Consider the following 16,224-nt stretch of genomic DNA (forward strand, 5'->3'; position numbering starts at 1 on the left):
GTGTTACTGTGAAAACCTACAGTGGCACATTGTTGTCATACAAAAGAGCAACCTCTCATCTTTCAAGTGGCGGATTTAACACAGTAAAAATATTCACACACAGGTCCTTTAGCACTTTATAATAAGCAGTGGAGTTTTTAATTGACCGTGTCATTCAGCTGCACGCTCCAGTGAGGAAGAGGAGTGAAATCCTGATTCTGTGTTGAAAACATGATAAAGTGTTGAACGCTAAAATTGTCAGGAAGTTATACAACATATGTATAGACACTAAGTTTGAGTTATCCTCTCCCCGGGAAGTTTACAGCAGTGCTTCTTCTTCCTCTACTGTAAAGATGATGTAATCCTCCTCAAGATGGCAGTGTGGTGAATTATCTGCGGCTACACCATCGACAGACTCAGAATCTCTCTCCTCTCTATACCTAAGCCAGGTCAACTTAGGATGCAGTGGATCCCACTTGCTTAATATCTAGTATGAAGACATAAATATCTGTAAACCTCACTGTTACACCTTCATACCCTTTCCTCGTGAATAATCGAAAGGTAGGCCCACCCTACCAGACCATCACGAGGTTCAGGTGAGAACTCTTGGACAACAGATGAGAAAAAAGCAGTAGGGCAAGATGTTTGTGTTAATAATAACCTTGGTTGCTCTCGTTGATTTTCTGCTCCAGCTTCATTTTAAGCTCTGACACTAAAGCAGAGCTGATATTTCCCTCTTTACGGCGATTAGATTTAGTTTTCTTTGAGCCTTTGGAGGCCAGCGCACCAGATATTGTTGGGACCGCCCGAGGTCTCTCACTGGGCCGTGTGTTAGATGGGGGTGGAGGAGCACTGGGGGGTGGAGGCTTCGGCCGGGGGCTGCTGCTGTTCTTCTGGGGGCTGCTCTCTGGGTCACCGATAAGGAACTTGTCTGTGGGGTTGCTGAACCTGATAATGGGCATCTTTAAGATCCACGGCTGCTGGTCCCTGGGTCGCCTCTTAATGATGCGTCGCGCCGGCATGATCCTGTTGGACTTTGAGTTGCGAATGTACATAGCCGTAGAGATCAAGACAGTCACCCCTACCAACGCGCTAATGATAACAGTGACCAAGCCTAGAGCTTTCATAGGATTGTCCCTACTTTTCATTAAAAAGGCCGCCATAGGCCCCTTGAGGGGAGTCTGTGAAAGAGCACAAATAAAATAGTTTAAATCAAGTCCATGAGACTGAATCCAAGTGTTCACGCAGCATTTTTCCCAAGCATGCAAGCATGAGAGATGGATGAGCAAAGCACTGACAGAGGAGGCCCAAACAACATGTCTACCAACAATGTAATACTTCCCCACTCTCACTCAGTCATCCATCTTCCTCTGTCCTATAATACAGGACTGCTGATGCAAAGCTAAGAACTAAGCACAACACTAGTTGTTGGGAATGCGTCTGGCAGTGCGGTGCATTAGGACTTCTCTTTGGCATGTGACTGATGAGGGCTGAACAAGAACGATGACAGTTCATGAGACCAGAATAGAGTGAAGTGCATGTTTGTGTGAAAAAATAGAGATCAAGTGAGCAATTCCAGGTTTAAATCCCAAGAAAAATGATCCATCTTAGTCACTTAGCCAAATAGCCTGAGTCATGCTCTAAAAAAAAAAAAAAAAATTGTCAAAGATGGGATTTTGGTAGTGTATATAACATAACTATATTATGAGAAAAAATAATGCATTTAAAATATGTTCCAATCAAAAAATAAAACAAATAAAAAAGCAAAATACAAAAAAACTTCTATCGTACTGTCATATTATTCTTTCAAATGTATTTCAGTACTCTTTTACAGACAAAAGCCAACCAGTAAAAAAATAAATATCTTTTTTAGCGTTATGAATGAATAATGGTACAGGTATCAGTTACTTCTCACTTGACTCTGCGCATCACTTTAATATAGTTACTCTCAGGGTTGATTCGCGACTTTTTCACCGCATTACAGTACAGTATTGTGGATATGCAGATTGTTACTAAAATGAGGGAAGTGACAATGCTGAGACAAATTCCGAAAACAGTCAGCGGACGCTTGCTGAGGCCCATGAAGTATGAAATAATTCGACCTTTGATCTGAAAAGCACAATACACAGAACACAGAAACAAAACCAAAAAGACCGAGTCATCTCATCATGAAGAGTGAAGGAATAAATACATTGTGAAAACGTAAAATATTAGAAAAATATGGATAAATGGAAATGACTTTAAAGGATAATGCTTCTCTTCATATGTATTTTATATCCGTAAGTCAAATCTCCCAAAGGGACCAAAACCAGCATTAATTTATCCTCCTAACAAATCCTGTATTATCTGTGTAGCTACACCCATCTCATCTATTCCTCTCTGCCTTAGAACTCCATTATCCTCCAAAAAACACCTAGAAGACCAAACCATTCATCATGATGATCATGGCCCCTGTAATTTATTCTGAATAAGAAACTGAACAATGAATGCATCTTTTGATGTGTTTGGCAGTTCAGTGTTTTTAATTTGTGCTAGTCAGAAAAGCTGAGATCAAGAAAATACTGTATACTGGCCATTTCCACCCTTTATAAAGGGTTTTTAAATTGTAACTAATGGCTTTTAATGGTTAATGTATCATATACCAATGTTTTATAGATCATTTTACGTATAAGACATTAATAAGAGCAAAGTTTCTGTTATTAAGTTGCGAAAAATCCCCTTGAGTAGTCCCTTTGACCACTTCCATTTATTGATATTTATAAGTGCAGACTTGATACATTAAAAACACTCTATTAATGTCTTATTACCATTTATTGTTGCAAACTAAAAGACTATAAATATTTATTGATGGATCACCAACATTTATAACTGTGTTATTACTAAACAGAAAGGGGCGGAGACCAAAATCTAACTTAAAGCTGAGTGATTGTTGGTATTACATCTATATAATGTTATAATGTTAAGTTAATGCCTCTTTAATAGCTTTTGGAGAACAACAGAGGAATAGTTATATGAAGACACAGACATCACATGTTAGTAGGATAAATTCATTGTTGATTTCGGTCTCTTCATGAGACTTGTTGATTATAATAAAAGCATCAAAATCACCAGCATTATCCTTTTAAATAAACATGGGGTAAATGAAATGTGACTGGCTGAAACAAACCTGCTGAATCAGCAGCTGCAGAGCATGACAACAATGCCTATTATCAAATGTTAAACTGCTTGAATCTATAGCTTAGGCTTGGAGTAGAAAGCGCTGCGAGCATGCTGCGAGTCAGAGCAGGTCTTACCGCCTCAGTGATATCGATATTGACCACGGCCGTTGTGCTGAAAGAGGGAGAGCCTCGGTCCCGTGCCTGGACCACCAGAGACCACTTGCAGCCCTTCTGCTTGGTGATGTTCTGCACAATCTCCATGGACTTGATGTACGGCTTCAGCTTGATCTCCCCAGTGTTGGCGTTGATATCAAATGCGTTGTCAGGATCGGCCGTCATGATGGAGTACTCGATGACGTTGTTTGGAGACTCTGCATCTTCGTCTACCGCCTGTAAAAAGTAGCAGAATAACTCGGAATGGTGGAATATTTCAATCATTTCAATACCTTGTATAGTGGACAGCAGGAATTAAGTCAATTTATCAGTCGACAGCCTCATATTTGTGAGTTTGTACATCACAAGCAAGCCTATAAAAGTGGAACTCATGTACAGTAAAAGGGGAGGGCTGATGATTTATACTGTATTTCATCAGCGACGTGTCTCTGTGTTAACCAAACACAAAAAAAGCCAAATAGCCACAGCCACAAAGCCCACAGACAGTTAAAAACAAAGTCAAACCTGCAACCAGGCTACTGTACTTCAAGAGTCTTAGGTAACATAAGCCCCAAATTTGCTTACGCTAGGCCGACATAGCAATTACGGCACATCCCATCCACTGGTTTTCATGGATGACTTTGGCAGCTTTCAGAATGGAAGCCAGGGAGAATGATGCAATGATTCATTTTTTGTGTTTGCTAAGAAAATGACTTCACTCAGATTCAAATTAAGCTCAGTTTTCATGTTTGTTTTTGACACTTTTACACTCCACAATCCAATTATTGCAGATCCTACTATAGAGCATACTGAATAATTTCACAATGGACTTTTTTTTATGTTAAAAGATAAGGCCGACTTTGCTTGTCATCTTTATTGTCAACAAATCCCGTGAAAAGACAAAAAACAGCAGTATGTTAGTTCGTCTTTCATTGCTTTCCCTAACTTGTCTCTGGCTCTCAGCCCCAAGCCCATTTCTTCCTGCTAAAGGACCAGTGTGTAAGATTTAGAGGATCTATGGGCAGAAATGGAATATAACATTTACAGTTATGTTTTTATTATTGTTTTTTCGGCTGAAACTAGGAATAGTTGTGTTTTCATTAGCTTAGAATGACCCCGTCATTTCTACGCAGGGAACGGGTCCTCTGAGGGAGGGGTATTGAGTTGGTTGCAATCTGCAACCTCACCGCTAGATGCCGCTAAATCCTACACAGTGGTCCTTTAAAAAAGGTCAAAAATATGCAGTTTCATTTTTTTTAAAAAGACAGAGTATTTTCCTAAAACAACCGGGCACTGTCGGTTTTACCTAGCATTACTCAGATAGGAGGAAATAGTGAATTTGTTGGGGACTATTTTCAGGTGTGGATTAAGACACACTTTGTGTGCTCGTGAGTATTTACAGCATCAGGATGGTGTATGTTGGATCATATTAAACTACAGTCTCCATGTTCTTTTATAATGAAGGAAAATGTCACCAGGTGCAACAGTGTGACTCACTGATGTGTTTCTGATGGACAACAATGGAGTTGTTCTATCGCACAGAGGAATAAACTATATCAGGCTTTGGGTACAAAGACAGCACCTGTTACTCAGATCGTTTCTTAGTTGGTTTTGGTCTTCTGATGGAATTTGATGACAATAGGAAAAATCTAGAATATCACCAGCCTCATCCTCTGGTTTTGACACTAATGACAAGTTCTCAAATATGAAAATTAAAATAAAAGTTAGATTTTCTAATATTAATTTATGACTCGAAGTTCTAATTATTTAGGATGATTTTTTTCGTTTTAATATTGGCAGTCCTGGACTTCCGTACTATGGTCGCTAAATGTCAGTGTGATCACAAACAGTCGGTGTTTTATCTGTAGTTTTTTAAAATATATTTTCAGTACAAGGGTAAAATGATACAGCACAGCATACCTCTACTCTGACAGGTATACCAATGATCATGGTCTTCTCCAAGAGTTTGTCATCAAATTCTGGGGAGTGGTCGTTCATGTCGAGGACAGTGACAAAGACTTCAGCCAAGCTGTACTTCCCCTCCGAATCCTCAGCCTTGACGTAGAAGTTGTATTTAGACCTGACCTCTGCGTCCAGGCTGGTCCAGGGCTGCGTGGAGATGAGGCCTGATGATGGGTGGATGGCAAACCTGCAGGTTCAGAACGGTTCCGACAGTGTATGAGTCACAACCTCAGCTGTCCATTCTGTGTTAAACACATCCCACCGAACCAGGTGTTTTGTAGAACAGGCATGATAATTCACAGCACAAGTGATATTTACATCACGTCCTGTGAATCTCATTGTGACTCATATTAATAGATCACTCTATTAATATGAGTCTTTTCTTTCTTTATAGCAGGGAGCATTTTGTAAAAACATACTGATGGTTAAGAAGTTAATCCAGGTGATTTAACAATATGCAGAGAGAAGTATCTGTTTATGTTAACAGATACCAAACAAAACCATTTGTCACAGACAGCTTGACAATAAGTGAATATATCTTCTAGTTGGTCTAAGGTGTTGTCATTTAAATGTATTTGGCTTTTGAATTTGAATTTCTTTAATTTCTTCATTTAATTTGTTTCATTGTAATTAGTTCAATTTCTTTTTTATGATTCCTATACCCTTTGTCTGTTTCTTGTGCTACATAAACATGTGACTTTCCTCCATGAGGATCTTAGTTATAGTCTTAGTTATCTCTGCCAATAATGTTATATTTTTTTGTCCTAAATATTTGTTTGTTTGCCTGCTGATTCTGATTAACCTTTAATTTTATTGCCTTTTCTGGCTACAGTTTTGTCTAATCAGCTTTGTACATTTGAAATTTCAGGTTGATTTCTACATACTTTTCTTTGTTGTATTTTTCTTTATCAGATAACTCAATAACTACTGAGCAGATTTCAGTAACATTTTACAAAAAGTTAGGATAGGCCAGATAACAACTGGTTAATGTTTGGTCTGCATCTGCACTGTAGGTTTACGTTTAAGATTCCTTTCTTAAAGAAAGATTTATCCATGTATGCCATGGGTATTTTTTACCTAAACAGTTTTCTGAAATTGTCACAAGATTTAATAGAGAAAATATTTGGATCCATTTGGATTTGAAGGGTTTTAAACCTTTTTTTTAATTTCAAAAAACCCATGCGTAGAATTTGAGATTTCCTGCCTTCCCTGACTCGGCTATGTTTAAAACAGACACTGTGGCAGAGAGCACTGCATGATGATACACCTCCTGCCATGTGATAGATTGCACCAATGTTCACCAAGATTGTGTCATTTTTCTACAAACAAAACCTTTTGCTGTCAGAATAACTTCAAATATGTTATAATCACATAAGTAATTTACACATATGTGGTGCTAAAGTAACAAATTTAAAGGATTCTACATCATTTGGTGTAGGCTTGTGCTTTCTGAGTACTTTCTAGTTCAACATCACGCTTACTGCCATTTTATTCAGCCGTTTTTTCTGTCTCGTTTTCCACTGCGAAAATTCACGAGTTGCCTTGAAACTGATAACTTTCGCACAATTAACTCAGGTCGCTGCCTGTGGAGCAGCATAAATTCTCACTTTTCCTTCACTGCATGCTGCCTTGCTTTTCAAAGCTGCCGTTTCTGTGGCTCCAGCTGTCACATTGCCTGTTAATTGGCTCTCCCTACGTTAGACGGGCCAGGCTGTCTATTTTTAACCCTCGAATCCAATTTGGAGATTAGCCAGCATCTTGCAGCCATTTTAGAGCGTGCTGTTTGTGCAGCAGAGGGGCCAATCACACTGGTTTCCCGCTTACCTCTTCCATCAAAGAGGCAAAGATGAATCAAGCCTAGTGTTCTGTTGGCTGAGTTTACCAGACACCCCGAACCTCTGAGCAGTCTTTAGCCATACCATAAAAAAAACTTTTTATTCAATGGAATGTGTTTTGTGGAAGTGCAAGAGTTAAGTGTCTGATCACACCAAACCTTAACTGACAGGACTGACGGGCTTTTACTTACAAATCTGATCCTGATCCATAAATCGTGTATTTGACTTCACCCCAAGGCCCTGAATCTGGATCATTTGCCTGGAGGAGAAAAAAAAAAAACAGGACAGAGATTAGAAGCAGGATACTTATGGCTCATAGAATAAAGTATGTAAAATGTACACTTTGTAAACAAGAATATTTACAATCTGATAAATTTAAAAATTCAATGTAGTTACACTGGGGCCAAAATCTCAAAGAAGGTGACTGAAGGTGGTCGGGTTAGATTTTTTTTTACTGAAGCTGATTGAGGACAACCAGCTAGGGTCTTAAGCTCGGTGGGTGGGGCAGGCTATAAGTCTCTTCCCACTGTGAGTGGGGATGGAGGCGCAGGTCAGCGTGATTAACCTTGTGGCAAAATTGAGCTTTTTACTCCACAATGTGTAGCTTGGACATACTGCCTGGCAGCAGGATGCATAACAGAAAGGATAAGGCAAATGTGCCAATATTACTATTAATAATACCCCTCCCTGTGGCATAACAGAAAGCACATGCCAGAGTGTCACATGGAGACATGAATTTCATCACGAAGAGCAAGGAAAACAAAGCCAGGGACTGCTGAACAGTTTTTGTCTGGTGACAACGTTCTTTCACCTAATGAACTGCACAGAGTAATATGCATTTATTGGAGGATTGATGGATTATGTAATCACTTTGGTCAGGTTAGAGCAGAGTTTAATCCTGATTGACTTACTGTTACAGACACAACGTTGGCGCCTCCAGGAGAGTTCTCAGGGACCCTGGCAACGTAATACTCAGATGTGAATTTGGGGATGTTGTCGTTTTTGTCCAGCAGGTTGATCACTATGTCAGCTGTCGCACTGAAACGCTCAGGAGTGTCAATCTCCACTGCCAGCAGCTGCAGACAGACACATGCAAAGTGTGATTAAATTAGTGCTGAAACGTTTAGTCGATTAATCGATTACGTTTACTGACAAACAAGTCTAGGAGTCTACGTTTACACTACTGGTTCTGTGAGGCAGTAATGGTCCTTGCAAAGAAACTGTCAGATATCAAAATTTGTTCTTAATATTTAGCTGTCGCGGTAAAATAAAAGTGAATTTAATAAATGGCGTAAGAGTGGTGATTATATAAGAAACTAATAGGTTTGTTAACATTAACATGCAAAGTAGCACTGCTGAGGGCTACTATGAGGACCATTTATTTTTAAAGTAATTGGACTTTGGACAAAATGAAATTTTGACATAACTATAGTTCTACATGAAAAGTTAAGTAGTCATCAAAGTTCACAGAGACCAGGAATGTCTGCACCAGATATCATGGTAACTGATCAAACAGTTGATACAGTTTATTAGGAACCGCAAATGTCAACCTGCTGGTGGCACCAGAGGAAAAGTCAGTGGATCGCCAAAGTTTGTAGGATTCATCCTCTGTGGACAATGAATGTCTGTCCAAAATTCACGACAATCCATCCATTAGTTGGCGAGATATTTTAGTCTGGACCAAAATGTTGGACAGACATCCCTTGAGCACGGCTAAAATTCACCGACAACAATTCTCTCGACGACAACAAATATCTCTTGGTAGTTGGCTGCTGGTCAGAGAAAAAATAAATTTTATTCATTGTGAGCTCTAAACAAATCATAAGAAAAGGAGAAAATGATCATTCGTTGCAGTGCTAGATTAAATATTGCTGTCACTGTCATAAGTCTCACCTTAAAAGAAAGGGTTGGTCCCTTTTCATAGTCGATGCCAGATGTGTCTTCTACAATAATGGTCACCTGTGCTTCATTGAGGACTGTCTGGGGAACCACTCGCAGCACACGGCTGGGCCCCACAAGTCTCAGTTTAAATTTAGCGTTTGCTCCCTGCAAAGAAGAATAAACAGCAGAATGTAGGAACGGTGAATTAGTAAAGTAAATAAGAGTGTAGCTGCCGAGAAGAACAATAAAACGGAAGGTTCTTCAGACTCAAGATGACTTCAGCAAACGTGGGTTGATTTTTTAAAAAAGGTAAAAAATCTGGCAGATAATGTTACATGAGTCACTGAAGCAGAATAAAAAGAATAACCATGATGGCATAATGTGTAACATTTTCAACTTGAATTAATGAACAGATTTTATGAACATTTTTAAATGGTGTTGCATAACTGCTCATACTTTTCGGCTAGATGGCAGATATTTATGCAATCTTGTGCCCCGAGGTATTAGTGTATCTGCCAGCAGAGGAACAAACTCAACACGACGAGGCACAATGAATTCGAAAAACACTCCTGTTTTGGTTATTAGAGCACCAGCTTTTGTAGAAAATTATTGACGAGTAACAGCACATTACTGTACGTCTCAAGTGAATGTCTTTCTAAATGACTGTTTGTTGAAGTACAGTAGATACACACAGACCAGCAAACCCTGAAGAAGGAATCGAAGAGTCATTGAGACAAGAGTGAAATCTGGGAATAAACCTGCCTGATCGGAGTCATTGACCGTGATCTTAAAGCCCCGGAGGATCTCCCCTGCAGGTGGATGCTCATACATGGTAACCTCAAACTTGCTCTGGGGTCCATTTTCTCCGTAAAAGGTCGGAGGATGGTTGTTGAGATCCACCACCCGGATTGTCACCGTGGTGACGTCGTAGTCCAAAAGCCGATCATTTGGTCCTACCTCAGACGCCTGGGGTTAAAGGTTACACTGATCAACACATTCAGTAGTAAAAGCAAATCAGCTTATATGATATGACAGTGTGATTCCCTGAGAAATTAAAATTACCTTGACTTTAATTTCATACAATTCATTTTTCAGCAGAGATGGATAGGTTGTCAGGGTGATGCATCCACTGGTGCTATTTATGTCAAAGACACCATCACTACCTGAAAGGTGATGACAGAAATGGTGCAAACGTGTTTGGAGACTGATCGTGATATAAAAAAGACAGAACAGGATACACAAGACAGCTCAAATCGGAATTCATTTTCTTGATGTATGTTTCTTACCATTCATAATGGAATAATGTATGGGGTTGGGATTGCCTTGATCTCCATCTCTAGCATACACAGTGAAGATTTCAGAACCCTGGAAGAAAATTTTTTACTTTATGTCCTGATCTCAACCACTGTTGAGTAGAGAATAAGAGGAGGACTTACAAAAACTGAGACTTCGTAGACGTAGCCAAAGTAAGGGGTTCCTACGAAGGATGGAGGCATGTCTTGGGCGTCAATTACATTAATTGTTATGGTGGCTGTGGTGGTCAACACCTGATGCTTGCCCTTGTACTTTCCTCCTCCATCCTGAGAAAAAAAGTAGCGGGGCAGAAAGCAGAGTTAGCATTTTATTATGTTTATGGATATCTACACATTTAGTTGATACTTTTATCCAAAGTAATTTATGATAAAATAAAGAAAAAGATTTGGTTAAGGAGATTTTCATTTTACATCTGGAGTCAAGTTATTTTTAAATCCCTTAGAAAATGTCTACCAAAAGCACTTCGTGCTCCTTTAACCAGCTAAATGTTAGAGAAATGACTTATTGCTAAGATTAAAAGTTTCCACTGGCTAAGAGTTACCAAATGTCTCGCTTGAAATGGTTTGATAAGTTTTGTTTCTGTTAACTAGCTAAATAATATCACGAAAATAAAACAAAGTCAGATGAAAGATCGGCAGTACATATTTCCATTTTCAAAACTGGGCATGGCTTAGTAAGATTTTATCAGGCACACTGGTAGGATGTCTGGCTGTCCGTAAAACGGGATGTAAACCTCTGCATCCACACTTAGCAGTCAAATTCAATATGATTGGAAACAGTGGAATCTGTAATTTCATTTGCAGGGCCATGTTAATTATGTTATCATGCTTCAGCGAGTGCGAAAGATGCAGAGACCTTTGTCTGGGCGGACATAATGCGTTAATGGCTTTTCTCAATTTAATCGTTAGTGAGTTAAGCTGACTGGCTGAATTGATGGGAATGATTACACCAAAAAATTTTATACATATTTTTTATTACGGGTTTTACTTCCAGTATCCAATTTGTTATTTACCAGGCGTCGTTAAAGGCAGGTATTTAGGTGGCTATATCTGCAGTATGTTAGTCTACAGACACGCAGAGCTGAGGTACACTTCAGGTTACTCCCACTGAGAGCAACGCTGTCACCAATTGAACTGACTTTCATTTACTTCACATGACTGTGGAAACTCAGTAAAAGTGCTGCTGCTCGGAAAGCTTAGTCGCAACTGAACTTTTCATGACCTTTGGCCATCAACAGACTTAAGGCTCCAGGTTCCTGTGCTGCCTTGTTTTCTTGCCAGTGTTGCCTTATTTTCATGCGCTGAAGTAGATCACAGACAACTAAAAATATTCCCCTTTCCAGCATATTTTAACTGGACAACCACCGGAAGAAATTCAATGCTCTCAGAGAAAGGTTGCTGGGGTTAATCATGATCTCTAGTAAATTTAATTTTTCTCTTCTGAGCAGAGATTTGATTAATGCCCCATTTTAGGTCTTGGCATCTAGCTGTTAACTCAGAGAAGTAATGTAATTAAATGCAATAAATCGAAAAAATACATGACTTGAATGTTAACCACAAGACCACAACATGGACGAATCTGAAACCTCAGCACTTGTTCAGGGTGGAGCAACCTGTTTGATTACAGGGTGAATGTGTGTTTAACGATGGGACAAATGCAAAACCAGAGGATAACTGTGACTTCTCACCTTTGCAACCACTGTCACAAAATGTGTTGGCGTGGTCTCGTAGTCCAGAGTCTCGCCTGGTTTGACTCTAATGATCCCACTGTGCCCATCGATGGTGAACTTGGCAAATGGGGAGGTCTAATAAGGTGGAAAGCCACAGAGTCAGCGTGGATTAGGATAACAGCAGACACACATTTTAGTTTTACTTGAATTTAGCAGTCGAATGCAATCAAGCTAATTTCTGAGATGCATGTATTCAGTATTCACTCTCGACTTGCCTCACCTCAACCTTGACCTTTTTTGACACACTTACATCAGGATAGTTTTGTCTCCGAATTAACACATGAACAGTAACAGCTACTGTGCCGTCATCTGTTGGCCTGGACCAAACCTAAGCCCCTATTAAACCTTCAATGCCTTGCTCAAATGTAATTGAAATTTAATCCACTAAAGTAACAACATTTCCAGACTGCTCTCTGGTATGAGATTACTCTGTTCCCTCCCCACGCACTGTCCCATCACTTGATTGCCCTTTTCCTCCCTCCTCTGGTCCTCTGGTCTTACCCCTGCATGTTGGGGCCATACCAAGCCAGTTAACAGTATCACTAGGCTGATAATAATGCTGCAGTCGTAATATATAAAAATAATGGGTTTTTTTAATGGATTAAAAAATGATAAAATGATAAAAATAGTAAGAAACAGGTTAAAAAAAAGAAAGAAAAAGAAATGCTTGCTCACGCTATTAAATAAGGTTTTGGGAACTGAGAGGATAAACTTGTTGGCAGACTTCAGGGTCTAGTCCAGGGTGCAGGAGTTAAGAGGTCAGGGGATGCAGGCTGAAGCCGAGCTATTAATAGCTCCATATGTGATTAGTAAAATCTTACAGTCAACTGGAAGCCATGCGCAAAGAGGCTAAAATAGCTTTAACTCTTTTAGCCTCTTTGCACATGGCTTCCATACTTCATACATCCGTACTTTAGGTCACTTTCCATGTACATGTTGCTGTAAAAGCCTAGCTGCTGGATTTTGGAGAGAGCTTTTTTTTTTTTTTGCCTGATCCAAGAGTAAAGATTAGAGTAGTCTGTGTGAGACAAAATAAAAGTATGAATTACATTTCCTTTGCCTCTAAATGATTACAAATATTTGGTTGTGGATTTACTGAAAATTTGAACCGGACACGTGGATAAATTGTTTCACCTTAGCTTCAAAAACTAATTTAGAGACGAAACAAACACCAAGATTTAGTGCTTAAAATTCAACATGAAGCATCCAATGTGTTCCTAAAATTCAGTGGCAGCATTGGGAAACAAAAACAGAACAGCCTTGCGTAGCCTTGTTTTGATTCGGTTTCAAAAAGATTTTTCATCCAGCACTCAGTTTCACAAACACTGAGGCTTTAGAGATATCAGGGTCACAGCTGTGCATTGTCTGCATATCAATGGCGCTGTAAAGTTACCTGTAGATAGTAGGAGACGCTTCCTCCTGAGCCCATGTCCCTATCCACTGCTTGGACTCGGTAGATGCTACTTCCTGGAGCAGTGTCCTGGTAAAGAGACAAGAGATTCTATAACCCTAAAAAGCACTTTATTCTCTGTTATTTTAATTTGTTTAACACAGTCGTCAGATTTAGAGGAAGTTCATGGCACAGCAAGACCTTTAGACGGGATTCACTGTATGAACTAAATTATATTTAGTGTATTTGTTTGATATACTGTACCTCTGGGATATCAATGATGAAAGGCAGGTTCTGAAATTCAGGTGATTCATCATTTGCGTCAGTGACAAACACTCTCACTGTCTCAACAACCTGAAAGCAAGAACAAAAACACAAAATCTCAACCACAAATAAAAACAACTACGCAATTTGTAATTAATTTCAAGGCTATATCCTTTTAAAAAAAAAAAAAAAAAAGAGGAATAATTAACTGAAAATGACCAGAAAAAATTGACCATTGATCTTTTTCATAGATCTATCTTTTTTTTTGTTCTATTTCACAATTACAACTTAGTGTTATTGCCAAACCTGTAAAAACATGTAATGGATCGGAGGTTATGGACGTAGAAATGATGTGATTATGTTGGGATTGTCAGTATAAAACAAAAATACATCACATATATGGCAAGAACTTACTTTATTTCGACCGTCCGTTATGCTCACGAGCACTGAGATTTCATCTTGTTTCTACAGAGTAAAGGTAAATGTCACTTTGAGCCACAGTGGTGACAAATTTCCTAAACAAGAGTCTCGTTAACAGGCTCACCTCTCTGTCGAGCTCCCGAATTAGAGTCACGTTTCCAGATTTGGGTTCCACCCTAAAATATTCTTTGGAGCCCTTTTCAAAATTCAGACCATACCGTATCGGGTCCCCCTCGGGATCTGTGCCATTCAGGATGTATATCTGTGTACCTATGTGGAAACAAATGACAAAGAGAAACAATAGTGTCAAATTGTCAAAAGTAGCCTTCTAGGTCCATGAAAATCGCGCAGTAGAGGCGCAAATGCCTTTGTTTCATTTCTCAGTGTTTCTTATTCAGTGTAAATGGCATGTTTGATAATCAGGTCAGAGGAGCCACCATCCACAATGTTTTCTTCCACGTAAGTCTTGATGTACGTCACAATCCAAAAGGTATTAAAGTGATTAGCTGGAGCCTCATACCAGTATGATCATTTCATCGCTGCACTAACGCACTCAAAATAAACACCTTTAAACCAGACTGAACTTCATGGCTATGATTGCCAATGTCATCTTTAGACTGCATGTGAGACTTACCAACTGGGGTGTCCTCAGAGATGCTGAACAAGGCCATATTCCCATTTGTACTGCCGGGTCCATTATCATAAAAATATGGAGCATAGTCTGATTGCCCTTTAAAGGAAAACATATAAACATACTCCAAGTTATTTGAGTAAAAGAGAAATGAAAAAATGATGACATAACATATTAGCAAGCTACTCCATATACTGTATAAACCTTAAGAATGTCAGATATGTCATATAGATGTGTCTATATTTTGTTCTGTTTCTAAGGGAAATGCTTATGTAATTAAGTGATAACTGTGGCACTCACTTGCTAAAAAGGGCAGGAACCGAAAGCAGGGAGGAGGAGGAGGAGGAGGATGGACATGGATTATAAATATATTTTGATTTAAGTTTTTACTATCAAAATACAAACAAAACACATAGCCACACATTTAAGTATGAAGTACAAGCAGCAAGAACAGTCTACACCAAGATGGACATGCCCTCCGAGTGTTAGAGGATTAACCAGATAAAGGCACGGCAGTAAGTCTTAACCACAAACAAAACTGGAAAAAAGAAAGAGAGCCTACCCAAGGTGAAGTGAAGCAGGAGGAGAAACAGTAAAGCATGCGTTTTCTTTTCTTTCTTCATCCTGGTGGGGAGGTAAGGCTTGGCTGGCTCATGTGGAAGGCTTAGTGGAGGGAAAGCGAGCAGCGAGTGTCGTGCCCTTCTGGAGGTGCCTCGGCGGCTCAGGAGGAAGAGGCTGGGACAGATTCTCAGGCGCTAATCCAGTGACGCATCCCTTCCCTCGGCAGACATCTTCTTCCAGACTGCTCTCGCTCTGATTTCTCCTGAAAAACTACACATTGAGCGAAGAGTTCAGGTTTCACACAATGTGGTGTTATCACACCCCAGCACACGTGACAATGTACACATCAGGCACTGCACCCATGATTACTGTTAAATCACTTTGTGACATACTACACCTCTTTAGACTTACAATGAAGTGTTTGAAATCAGTGATGCTCTCAGTACTGTAATATACTGTATGTACTCCAGTTTATGCACTGGGAACATCAAATAAACATTCTTTCTCGTCGTGTGCTGCACATTTGTTTCTTTTTATTTGTAGACACATGGCACATTTGGCTCCTTGGCTGATGTTTTAAAGGGTTTCAACAAACTCATTAGTCCCATTTAGCGAGTCCCAATTGCTAAGCCTCCTGTGGCTGCTCTCCTTGGCAGCTCAATGAGCAACACAACCGAGAGCTTATAGCCAAATGGCTTTCTTTGGCCTTTGCACTCCACTTTCCCTGGGAAACCCAGTGACCTGTCAATCACTACGTGTCAAGACAGATAACATGGTCCAAGAGGCTGTTACTCAACATTATGTACAGTTGTCTGATTTTAAATTATGAGCTGCAGGCCTACTTCACATTTTGAGTTCAGTTTAATGTAAATATGTCGTGTCACACATGACGTTTGCCACTAAGAGCTGTTTAAAATTGTGCGACATACTTCTGGTGTGAATCACTT

The 16,224-nt window shown here is 39.6% G+C and overlaps 1 protein-coding gene across 2 annotated transcripts; it reads right to left on the minus strand.

The window, feature by feature from the left end:
- Nucleotides 1-629: 629 nt before the first annotated feature.
- LOC120794215 (cadherin-related family member 1) lies at nt 630-15,339 on the minus strand. Of its 2 annotated transcripts, XM_040135046.1 has the most exons (18): nt 15,279-15,339; nt 15,017-15,019; nt 14,720-14,815; nt 14,210-14,355; nt 14,080-14,130; nt 13,666-13,755; nt 13,405-13,491; nt 11,970-12,086; nt 10,405-10,548; nt 10,255-10,333; nt 10,031-10,131; nt 9,731-9,934; nt 8,981-9,133; nt 7,999-8,163; nt 7,279-7,346; nt 5,211-5,439; nt 3,273-3,527; nt 630-1,160 (listed from the first exon to the last, which is right to left on the minus strand). In XM_040135046.1, exons 1-18 carry the CDS (start codon nt 15,337-15,339, stop codon nt 630-632), a joined length of 2,580 nt encoding a protein of 859 aa, XP_039990980.1. The 2 variants fall into 2 exon arrangements, with proteins under 2 accessions (XP_039990980.1, XP_039990979.1); XM_040135045.1 differs by lacking the exon at nt 15,017-15,019.
- Nucleotides 15,340-16,224: the final 885 nt, after the last annotated feature.

The sequence above is a fragment of the Xiphias gladius genome, chromosome 9, assembly GCF_016859285.1.
Source record: "Xiphias gladius isolate SHS-SW01 ecotype Sanya breed wild chromosome 9, ASM1685928v1, whole genome shotgun sequence".
NCBI classification, from domain to species: domain Eukaryota; kingdom Metazoa; phylum Chordata; class Actinopteri; order Istiophoriformes; family Xiphiidae; genus Xiphias; species Xiphias gladius.